Raw genomic sequence first — 12,495 nt, 5'->3', positions numbered from 1 at the left:
TTTGTTAATTTAAATAAGATAATACTGAATCGTGGATGTGCTCCACATTAGCTGGTGGCCTCTGGCACAATGTGAACTCTGCACAACCTCTATGAGCCTAAGTTCCTCCACTAAGTTCATTTTCTGGACTGACACCAAAAGGCACATTGTGACTGAGCTCTGCTTTTTTTCCAACTTTAATAAAATACACATGATAAAATATATCACTTTAACCCATTTTAAGTGTGTATGTCAATGGAATTGAGTACATTCACACTATTACATAACCATCATCTCTAGCCACAGTTTTAACCCATGCAGGTGTGCTCTGTTCTTCCAATTTTAGGGACAACAAAACAAATACCAGACAAAAAGAGAGACATGTTAAAAGATACATGTATCCAAGGCAGCACAGATGGGAAGTTAAAGCCTCTCTCTAACCTGAAATCTTCAGAGCCAGCTGAGCAAATATACTGATCTAAGTAATTCCACTTGTATTCCTCTAGCCGTTCATGGCAGAATTCCACCCAACAGGAGACAAACTCTGAGTCAGAGTGGGAGGGGCAGAGGCTGTAGGTGTAATGGATCTGGGCAGATTCATAAGGGTACCTGAAAAACAAAGGAGATGCTTGGATATTTAAAAGCAATCTGAGGTAGAGGCAGGTAGATCTCTTTGAGTTTGGGGCCAGCTTGGTCTACAGACTGAGTCCCAGTACATCCCAATATACTATAAACCATAAACTATAAACCTAAACTTATTTTAAAGCAAAGCCAAGAGTCTAAAGGAATCATTCAACTTCTTATATACATGTATTGTATTATACACATAGTTTAGGGTAGAGACAAAATTCAATATGACCACCAAGACTGTAAACATCCAAGGACTCACTTGGGAAGGTATCGTGTTACTGTGATCATCTTGTCCTTGAGTGTCACCTTATGGAAAGTTCTGCCCATACTCAGCCAATACTGGCCCTCCTCCTCAGGGCGGTTTCTGGACACAAGGCCTAGTAGAAAAAATAATGATTTCACTCATCTGGTAAAGGCTCATTTTTACCACAGTCTTGCTTTTCATCCACACAGATAAAGAGGGAAAAAAAATGAAAAAGAAGAAACAATGTTTTGAGAGGCTGCTCACAGAAGCAGTATTCTTGATCAAAAGATAAAATAAAATAAAATTCCAGAAACTCAGATTTTTCTCTTATTAAACCAACTAGTAGCAAATGAGAAAGTAGGTACTAGCAGCACCTAGACGCCACACTCCAACCCTGGTACCCAGACCTCTGTAGTAAACATCAACAAGTCCAGGAATACGTGAGATTGAAATGAAACTCCACTCTACCCAAGCCCATCTCGGTACTCACCCTGGGCTGCCAGTACTCACCCTGGGCTGGTAGCCAGCACAACCTCCTGGCCTGTGCTCCAACCCCTCCCTCCCCACTGCTCCTTCCAACTGCAATCTGAAAGGACCACTGATTGGTTTTATGCAATTTTTGCCCCCACATACCTGTTTGTGACACTGTTTCTGCCTTCTCTGCCTGAGCCACTAACTGAAATCTTACAGATTAAAAAATGTTTACATATATTTACTTTGTATGTGTGCAAATGTGCAAAAGCACAAATTGTGCATATTACAGTGCATATGTGGAAGTCAAATGACAATTTGCTAATCCCAGTACTCAGGAGGCAAAGGCAGGTGGATCTCTGTGAGTTCAAGACCAATCTGGTTTACAAGAGCTAGTTCCAGGACAGCCTCCAAAGCCACAGAGAAACCCTGTCTTGAAAAACCAAGAGAGATATACATGGTCCCCTGGAGAAGGGGAAAGGGTCAAGATTTGGTGAGCAAATTGGTAGCACAGGAAGAGGGGGGAGGGAGCTAGGAAAATGAGAAGGGGAGAAGAGGAGGGATGCAGAGGACATGAGGGAGCAGAAAGGTTGAGTCAGGGGAAGAGTAGTTGATAACAAGAATGGAGATATCATAATAGAGGGAGACATTTTTGGTTTACAGAGAAATCAGGCACTAAGGAAATGTCTGGAGATCTACAAAGATGACACCAGCTAACAATCTAAGCAACAGAGGAGAGGCTACCTTGAATGCCCTCCCCTGATAATGAGATTGATGACTAACTTATATGCCATCCTATAGCATTCATCCAGCAGCTGGTGGAAGTAGAAGTAGACACCCACAACTAATCACCCAACTGAACTGGAACCCAGATTCAGAGAAGGACGAGTGAAGAGCACAGGGGTCAAGACCAGGCTGGTGAAAACCACAGAAACAGCTGACCCGAACATCAGGGAACTCTTGCTCCCCAGACTGATAGCCAGAATACCAGCATGGGAATGATCCAGAATAACCCAGGAACATGGGTTTCTGTGAGGAAACCTCTGAAATCTACGGGACCTCCTGTAGAAGTTCAGTACTTGTCCCTAGCATAGGTGTGGACTTTGGGAGCCCATTCCATATAGAGGAATACTCCCTGAGCCTAGACACACAGGGGTGGGCCTACGCCCTATCCCAAAGGATACAATAGACTCTAATGACACCCTATGGAAGGCCTCACCATCCAGGGGGAGCAGAAAGGATATGTGATAGATAGGGTTTTAGTTGGGGGGGTAGTTGTAGGGGAGGACGGGTAGGAGAAGTGAACTAGGATTGTCACGTAAATCAATCCTGTTTCTAATTAAAATTTAAAAAGTTGAAAAAAAAATTCAATTTGCAGGATCAGGTCTCTTCTACATGTGGGTTCTAGGGATCAAACTCAGGTCACAGGCATGGTAGTAAGTGCCCTTATTGGCTGAGCCACAGCCAATTTATAGATGACTTAATATCACCTCCAAAGGTAAATTCCTCAGGAAAGCTATCAGACACCATTAGTCATGTGAAAATCTTATATGGAGCTCTCCTTTGGTATGTGTCTTTCCAAATATAAACTCTTACAACATGTTTCAAAGACTCAGGCACAGCAGTGTGTATCTATGGCTCCAGCCACAGGAAACACTAAAATAGGTAGATTGATTGAGTCTTTAGGTTTGATGTCAGACTGGGAAAATAGTGGATCCTTGTCTCAAGACTATATTAAATTAAAATTTAAAATAAAATTCTAAAAGGCCAGAGATAAATATTGTTTATTTTAATATTTTCAATTAGCTCCTGATGAAAGTGCCATGCCCAGAGTAGGTGTTCAAAAACTTAGTTTAATTGAATTAAGTACAGCGAAGGCAGATAACAAGAATGGGAAAGATTCTCTAAAGACTAAAAGTCATGCCATAAAAAACAACAAAGCCTAGATCCTCATGACAAAACAAACAAAAGTGTGCTGTTCTCTCTTGTTCAGCTCACATGGTGGCAGGTGGCCTGGAAATGCTCAGAAGAGAGGACAGTAGAGTCTGAGAGGATCTTTATTGTGAATGTGATAAACTTCCAAGGCAGGCCCGCAGCATATACAAAGAGGCTTCAGCTTGGGACCCTGAATTCAATCTCAACCTTTTTACCTGTCAGGGCATGTCTCTTCAGGTCTTGCTTTCTGCAACTGGAGAGGTGTGTGCCCCATGAGTTGCTCCTTCACTTTGCTATAAGCACCCTGCTGGCTCTCAGAAAAAGTGTCAGGGGTCAAGGCTCATGATCATCCAGCTCAGTGCCCCAACACATCATTCTAAACTAGGTGTATCTCAGTGATCAAACATGCATCTGTGGTTAAGTTAATGCATGCCTTTCCCAGCAGACAGTAAACTCCAAGAGTTTGTTGGAACAAGTCCTACCTTACCTTTGCAATGAATAAATCTGAAACAAGGAAACAGCATGAGCTTGGCTATAAAAAGCAACTTTCCCAATAATGATAGTAACAGGATACCAGTAGGTTTTATTACCAAGGAAATAAGAGTGTCCCTCTGACAACTAGCCATGAAGAATAAGGCTCATGAATCAATCAGGAACAGAACTTGATACTAGAATTACAGACTCACATGGGACACTCACCATCCATTCAGGAGCAAAGACTGGGCAAGCCAGATGTGGCCAGTGCCATCTAAGGGTAAATTCATTACTGTTCCTTGGATTAAAGAACTAAACTCTTCCTGCAGCCTTTCGAGACCTAATGTCTCTGGCCACACCCCCAGCTCATTCTGTGCTCTATAACTCTAGCTTTCTTTTTGGTGTGCAAAAATTATCACAATGTCTCCTACTAAAGACTTTTACACATACCAATCCCTCTGCCTGCATGCTCTTCCCTTCAACCTGCCCCCTCCATTTTTCCTAATGATTTCTATTTATTTCAAGTCTAAGGGCAAACATCACCTCCTCAAGGAAGCTATCTATACCTGATCCTCCAAACCAGATCAAGCTCCAAATTAAAGAGGTGTCATGGGTCTTTGACTAACTTTTCCCTCCAAATCTTTATCACAGCAGATCCATTTTTCATAGTTTGACAAAAGCTCTTTTCTACTAAGCTATAAATTCCTTCTTTAGACTAGGAGTCTAAAATGCTGAATGAATAAAAGAATGAATGAATGAATGAATGAATGAATGAGCACATATATTTATTTAATATATTGTTATATTCCCAGGCACAGTGTAGTTTGCACTGTGGAGATAGAAAAGATGAATCCAAAACAGTCCTGGTTAAAGTAAGTGCTTTGGTGGTACAGTGGTGACCACAGCACTTTTCCAAAATAGTCTTGGCACTCCAAAAGGTTAATACAGACTAAGGCAGGTGTTAGGAGGTGAAACAGTAAGATCAAGAGTTTAAGGCCAACTTGGGCTAAATAAGACCCTGTCTCAAAAAAAAAAAAAACAAGACCAAAAGTAGAATGTATAACATAAACAGAAGGCACCATGCAACAAACATCACAAGGAGCTTTCTAAGAAAACACAGAAGAGACCCACAGCTTCATCTACAAAACCTGGGTGGGCTGACAGCTAAGCCCACATAACATGTCTTTAAATTCTCTGACCAGAAGGAGTTTACTAGAACCAACAATGACCTGAAGTTGTACAGTGGCCGAAATAGTGAAGTGGAGGCTTCATTAGCAACAATGAAGAAGCAAAGATATCAAGACAGCTCACTGATTATTTTGGGAAATGATTATTGCTTTCCAATTCCAGGCACCCACACTTAATTCCCTCTGTCATTCTTATTTTAGAAGAGTTCTCTACAACTTGGCTCTTCCTCAATTAGTGTCACTTATTAGTCCCTGCCACTAATGGGTGACTCATTCTTGAATTAGGTCACTAAACTTCAGTGATTAAGGAGAAAGATGAACACAGACTAAGGGAAAAAGAACAAATGTACAAATGTAGGGAGGGACTGAGGTGTAGCTCAGTGGTAAAGAACTTGTCTACCATGAATAAGGTCCTGGGCTTGATTCCCAGTGCCAAAACAGAAAAAAGACACACATAAAAAAAAAAAAAAAAAAAAATGGCCGGGCGTTGGTGGCCCACACCTTTAATCCCAGCACTCGGGAGGCAGAGGCAGGTGGATCTCTTTGAGTTCGAGACCAGCCGAAAAAACAAACAAACAAACAAACAAACAAAATGTAAGCTTGGCTGGGCAGCAGTGGCAAGGCCTTTACTCCCAGCACTTGGGAAGCTGAGGCAGGTGACTCTCTGAGTTCAGGGTCAGCCTGGTCTACAGAGCAAGTTCCAGGACAGCCGGGGCTACACAGAGAAACCCTGACTCAAAAAAACAAACAAAACAAAACAACACATATTGCTCTTCTAAAAGACCAGGATTTGGTTTTTAGCAGTTATGCTGGACCTCTCACAACTGTTTGTAACTCTAGTTCTGGGGGACTTTTTATGCCCCTCTCTGGCTCTTGTGGACTGTCACTCCCCATACACATTAAAAAACAAACAAACTGTAAACTTAGATGCACCATCTGACAGCCTGTTGAGTAACAGGTAGGTATAACACTAGAAACAATTAAATACCCACTTTCAGGTTTAGAACATTCACTATACTCTTGACAACTCAGTATTGGCTGCCTGCTACTCCTAGTTGTCTAAATCAAACTATATCATTTCTAAAATTAATCATATCCTCTTCCCTTTTTTTTTGTCTTTTGTTTTGTTTTTCAAGACAGTTTCTCTGTGCAGTCCTGGAACTCACTTTGTAGACAACGCTATCCTCACACTCACAGAGGTCCACCTGCCTCTGCTCCCAAGTGCTGGGATTGACGGTGTGTGTCACCACTGCCTGGCAATATTCTCTTCCTTAAAAAGAGAATTGTACAGCCAGGAATGCAAGTGTATACCTTAAACCCCAGCACTTCACAGGGAGAGGTAAGTGGATCTTTGAGTTTGAAGTAAGTCTGGTCTATATAGTGAGTTACAGGACCCTGTCTCAAAAAGGAGAGAGAGAGAGAGAGAGAGAGAGAGAGAGAGAGAGAGAGAGAGAGAGAGAGAGAGAGAGAGAGAGAGAGATTGGTTGACTGATTAAGAAGAGTAACATTTTGGCTGGGCAGTGGTGTATTATGCTTTTAATCCCAGCACTCAGGAGGCAGAGACAGGCAGAGCCCTCCCTGTGAGTTCAAGAACAGCCTGGTCTACAGAGTGAATTCTAGAAGAGCCAGAGCTACACAGAGAAACCCTGTCTTGAAAAACAAAACAAAACAAAAAACAACAACAAAAAAGAGTAAGGTTTTTTAAAAAATTATTTTATTTTTACTTGTATGAGTGTTGCTTGAATGTATTGATAGACCAGCCTGAATCCATCTTAAGGATGGAAGCCATTTTGTTATAAGGTCAGAACAAGTTCATTTCTGTTTGCTGCAAAATTCAAGTTGACAATGCTTTAACCTGTTTCTGGAATTTGACATGCTCCTACCCTATGGAGTTTGACTCACACCTTGAATATACCCTGATAATATGTTCTGCCAAATAACTTTGAAAGGCTCAACCAAGTTCCTATGCAACTAAAATTACTCTGCAAATTCCCCAACCCTTAAAACCCCACTAGTCTTGCAGATTTTTGGACCATATAAACCCTACCTCATTCTGTGATGCTATTTTTTTTTCAGACTCTGCTTTCTGAAGATAGGCCTGTCTGACAGAAAATAAAGGTTGCTTAATTTGACCAAAGAATTTGGATAATGGTCTTTACTCTTGTTCTGTGGGATCAACAGTATGTGTACCACTGGGAGTGAGCCACCATCTAAGGGCGAGGAACCCATGCAAGAGTAACCACTGCCCATAACGACTTAGAGTAAGGTTGTTTTCTTTTTATTTTAAGAGTATTACTTTGTAGCTGAACTCACCATGTAGCCCAGGCTGGCCTAAAAAACCATTATAATCCTCCTATCTCAAGCTACTAAGTACTGGATTATAGGTTTGGGCCACCGAGGCTGATTTATATAGTTTTCTTTACCATTGTTGTTTCTTTGTGTTTATGTGCTAGTGATGGAACCAGGACCTAATGCATGCTGATAAGCACTCTGCCATTGAGCTACACCACTCTCAAAAGGGCTGGAGATAAATTTGTACCTGTGCCAGCTGTTTTTTTTTTTTTTTTTTTTTTTTTTTAAGATTTTACTTATTTATTGTGTATACAACATTCTGCTTCCATGTATATCTGCACATCAGAAGAGGGCACCAGATCTCATAATGGATGGTTGTGAGCCACCTTGTGGTTGCTGGGAATTGAACTCAGGACCTCTGGAAGAGCAGTCAGCGCTCTTAACCTCTGAGCTATCTCTCCAGCCCCACCAGCTGGTTTTTATGTCAACTTGACAAAGCTACAGTTGTTAGAGAGGAAGAGCCTCAAGTGAGAAAATGCCTCTATAAGACCTGGCTGTAAGAAAGCCTATTAAGCATTTTCTTAACTAGTAATTTGATGGGAGAGGGCCCAGCCCATTTTGGGTGTACTACCTTTGGGTTGGTGGTCCTGGGTGCTAAAGAAGCAGGCTGAGCAAGCCATGAAGAGCAAGCAAGCCAGCAAACAGCACTCTTCTATGGCCTCATTAGCTCCTACCTCCAGGTTCCCATTCTCTGTGAATTCCTGTCCTGATTTCCTACAGTTACAAACAGTGATGTGGAAGTGTTAGCCAAATAAACTCTTTTTTCCCCAAGTTGCTTTGGTCATAGTGTTTCATCACAGCAACAGTAACTCTAAGACAATAACATAACAAAAGAAAACCTACTCTCTCAGATTTTTTAGAAAAGAAGAAACATAATTTTAAGAAGAATAACTTACCTCTGCTATAGAGTGGGCTACTGCTCAGTGGGGGTGGGACCGTGGTGTTGGGTTTCTGGGCCTTCGGCTGTACTATGATTTGGTAGCCCTGCATGAGGCGCTGGCAAATGAACTCTTCAAACACTTGCTGGGCTGTCATTTGAACACCCTCCTCATCCCTCCTGGAAAAGAAATGACTGAACATGTGGATATGCTTGACCTTGGGCAGTGACACTTATTAGTTATTGTATTATTGATTCATCCTAGATTCATTCTATAGCAGCTCAGAAAATCAATAATCTGTACACCAGCTTTAGAAGAAATGATCAATTCAACAAGGCAGAAAAAAAGGAATAACCTTAGAAAATCAGGTGTAGTGTGCCAAAGCAACTGCATTAGTAAATATGTTATCAATGTGTTAACAAGCTGTTAAGGTCAACCAAACTTGAAAGTAACAGAAATCATAGAATTTCTCAAATACTTAAGGAGGACATGAAAGGTTTAAAAGTTCATTGTTCTTCTATACACGTGTTTCAATATACCCATAACCCTCACAAACAAAACTGACCTGTTTTCTTGGCCACTGACCTGTCCATGTCTGCTTCTGGGAGGAGATCATAGCAGCCCTCTGTGTAGTCATTCTGCAGGCCCTGGCGGTCCGGGAAGTAGTCAGTGGTGAGGGGAAGGCATGCAGGAGTAGTAAGAGACTTCCAATCCACTCCAACTGTGCAACAGAAGCCTGGCACTACAGGGGGAGCAGACAGTGTCAGAACTGCCTCGAATAACGGGGAAAAGGTGCATGTGGTCACCATGGCAGGTTTGGGATATGGAGCCAGGGGAGTTGATGGTAAAGGTGATAGAAATTGCCAGGATAGAGAAGGAGCAGAGGGAAGGGGATGGGGGAGGGAGAAAGAGAGAGAGAGAAAGAAACAGAGTTTGTTAGATAATGCAACACATGCTTATTCCATCCCATCATGCAAATGGGATTCACAGCCGCTATTTTTCATTTTCTGCTGATCATGAGCTACAGCTGAAATGCCAGTGAGGTTACTGCAGGGCAGGCAGGGTTACATATCAAAGCAAATTATTATTCTGCGGGCAGAAGAGAGGCTCAGGCCAGAGCTTCTCCTTTCAAGGACTGCAGAGTGTTTGGGTAGGAAAGGAAGAAAGCTCAGCCTAATTGGGAGCAAAACAGCATATAGCAGCAGAAACAGGAACAGTTTCAGAATCACAAGTAATAGATTCAAAAGGGTAGGAGGAAAACCAAAAGAGGATGTCTGGGACAGTTACAAGTCTGGGATTTGGAAACTTGAGTTTGATGTCTGCTCCTTTGATAAAGCAGGTTTTCAATACTGGTAACTAACTCCTGACATTTTGGACTACACAGATGTTATAGAGAGCTGTGCTGGGCATTGAGAGATGCTGAGGAGCAACACTGGACTCTGCTCACAAGATGCCAATGGTGCACTCCACTGTGAAAACCAGAAATGGCTACAGATATTGCCATATCCACTTGGGTATATGTCCCTTCCCACTAAGTTGAAGTGCTGAGGCAGCACTATTGTATGGACGCTTTGTTTCACTAGGTTCATGCACAGGGGCTTGGTCTCCAGTGTGGAAATATGAGGAATATAGAGCCTAGAGGGAGGTCCCTGGAGGTGTGTCCTCAGGAAGGTCAGGGTCATTCTGGAACTTGAGGCAGTTCTTGTCCCAGCCTGAGCTCTAGCTTTCATTTTTCTGCCTGTGATTTCTGATTCCCTCTCTAATCATAATGCCACCCACTACCATGTGATACAGTTAGTAAGCTCTTGCCAGAGCCAGTACCCAATAATGCCTCCCTCTCTCCTCCTCCTCTCTCACAGTTTTGTTATGAATCCCAGGTTAGGCTTGAATTTGTAATCCATCTTCCTTACCTTCCAAAAGGCTGGGATTACAATGTGCCCTACACCGGGCTTTAAACGACTTTTCTTTATAATCTTATTATTCCCCTTCAAGTATTAAATTTAAACCAATAGCAATCTTGCTAAGTAAAACTTACTCTAATCTGTAAGACCTTTTAAGTGAAGACCTTTTTTTTTAAAAAAAAATCTCTGTAGGAGGAAACAACAACAAAAAGACTCCATACCTTTGCCTTTTGAGTACTGAGTGGAATACATATACTCTCTATATTGTAAATGCATGTGTATGAGCAGTAATGAGTTTAAAATACACTGTAGCTTTGTTAGCCTCACATCACTCTCAAATGGGTGACAAAGTCTTGTGTGCTAAGTACAGGGACAGAGTGCTTCATGAAGCATCACTGACTTGGGGAAGACTATAAATGGACACAGGCCTAACTCCATCTCTATGCAGGTCTCATAGAGTTGTTAATATCTCAGGAATTCAAAATATATCCCCAAACAGCTGGAGCTGCACCCCAACTTCCCATATGGTAGATAAGAAGCTGTGCTTGTCCCCACTTCCTGGATAAAACCAGAAGTAGAAGAGACTTAATCAAAGCCACCATGAGGAAGTCAGAAATGGAAGTCAGCTACCTCTCTGTGTTGTCTTAGATCATGCTAGCCCTCTCACTACCTTTCTGACTCTTATATCAATGATTTCTGCTGGGCATGATAGCATGTGTGTTGTCCCAGCATTAGGGAAGCAGAGACAGAGGGTTGATAAAGTTCACAATTAGCCAGGTTACATAGAGAAACACTGTCTTAAACCACCACCACCCCCAAAAAAAAAATCCCTGGAAACTATCCAAATGGTCATTAATAAAAATGACTACTAAAACCCCAGATATAATCATATGTTTGATGATATGATTAAAAAGAACTTCAGATATTTTCATTCTGTTTTTGTTTGTTTGTTTGTTTGTAAACAGTGTCTCACTATGTAGCTCTGGCTGGCCTGATACTCCTACTTATACCAGGCTTCCCAAGTGTTGGGATTAAAGCTAACATACTCATCTTAAGGAAACTTAAAAAAGAAGAAGAAAAACAAACTGTTTGGGCTGGCATGATGACTCAATAGGTAAAGGGCACTTGCTACCAAGCCAGACAACTTGAGTTGGATTCATGGATTTACCCAGTAGCAGGACAGAGCCAACTCCCGCTGGCTGTCCTCTGCCTCCGTGCCCCTGTGCTATGGCTAATGTGCACCATCACACAAACACATGTTTCTTTTGTAACTTTTAAGAGTAATAGAGGGGCTAGAGAGATGGCTCAGCAGTTAAGAGCACTGATTGCTCTTCCAGAAGACACAGGTTCAATTCCCAGGACCCACACTGCAGCTCACAACTGTCTGTAACTCCAGTTCCAGGGGATCTGACACCCTCATGCCAATGCACATAAAATTAAAATAAATAAATTATTTTTTAAAAACTTTTAAAAAAGAGTAATAGGGACATGAAAAATAGTAAGAGGGTTAAGTTAACCATCAGTGACACACAGCCACAGCCACATAAAATAAAGTGTGTGCAGTGGTAGGACTGCTCCCCTGCTACTGTGCTAATAGAGATGTTCTCTACCTCAGCTATTTGAATAGACAAATATTTTCACTATGGGTGTATCTGAAAGGCTCTAGTAACAGTCCATTATTTCTTTCTGATTTTTTTCCAGAGCCAGTATTAGGTCTAAGAGCTAACACTGGCTTCTGCCTGGCATGAGGGTCTTTGTGGGAAGTCTACTCTACCCCCAGGTCCTGAATCACATGTTCTAGAGCAGGTCATTCAGCCATATTTCTCTCAAAAGTCCCTTAACATGTCACCTTTCTATACCGTAACATGTGGATTTCTGAACTGCTCTCTTCCCACAGGGCTTCCTCAACTCTCAATATCCTATACCCTCTATGGTCTGCCTCCTTCTCATCAGCTGTCCCCTTACTTGGGTCTGGAGAGGTAGAAACACCATCCTCTGGAGAATCCTTATTCTGGGTCCTAGGATTCATACCTAGGGGAAGAAAAAGGCACTTGTCTGAATCAAAAGTTACTCTACAAAACAGTTCTGACAGCTATGATTGGAAAAGCTCAAAAATAAAGCTAAAATAAAAACATACACCAAGTACCAATTCTAAACTGGGTATTTCAAACATCACAAAATAATCAAAGGAAAATATGAACAACCTAAAATCTGGGAATGAACCAGAACTTCAATGTCATCAACACCATTCTTTTTGCCTGATAGGGTTTTTCTTTTTCTTAAAGAAAACTGACACATTTTAAAGTCACACCAACTAATTTTTAGAAAACATAAAATAACCTAATTACATTTTGTATAGTTACTGTTTAACCTTACCTTCTGGAATTCTTTCCCAAACATAGCTTTTAAGTATATAACATAAAGGGGCTGGAGAGATGGCTGTG

The 12,495-nt window shown here is 41.6% G+C and overlaps 1 protein-coding gene across 13 annotated transcripts in view; it reads right to left on the bottom strand.

The window, feature by feature from the left end:
* Window positions 1–12,495, bottom strand: part of Depdc5 (DEP domain containing 5, GATOR1 subcomplex subunit) — a 124,689-nt gene that overhangs the window by 52,293 nt on the left and 59,901 nt on the right. For 12 of the 13 annotated variants that reach the window (XM_027387230.2, XM_027387229.1, XM_027387228.2 and 9 more), the window contains 5 exons: window positions 12,017–12,082; window positions 8,736–8,892; window positions 8,169–8,329; window positions 869–986; window positions 421–588 (listed from right to left, as the gene is read on the bottom strand). In XM_027387230.2, coding sequence (XP_027243031.1) covers window positions 421–588; window positions 869–986; window positions 8,169–8,329; window positions 8,736–8,892; window positions 12,017–12,082 — 670 coding nt within the window. Of the gene's footprint in view, window positions 1–374; window positions 589–868; window positions 987–8,168; window positions 8,330–8,735; window positions 8,893–12,016; window positions 12,083–12,495 lie in introns of all 13 variants that reach the window. The other variant, XM_027387239.2, reaches the window with a different exon arrangement.

The sequence above is a fragment of the Cricetulus griseus genome (assembly GCF_003668045.3).
Source record: "Cricetulus griseus strain 17A/GY chromosome 1 unlocalized genomic scaffold, alternate assembly CriGri-PICRH-1.0 chr1_1, whole genome shotgun sequence".
Lineage (NCBI taxonomy): Eukaryota > Metazoa > Chordata > Mammalia > Rodentia > Cricetidae > Cricetulus > Cricetulus griseus.
Note: the sequence above shows the minus strand (reverse complement) of the source record. Positions and strands in the feature narration are given on the sequence as shown.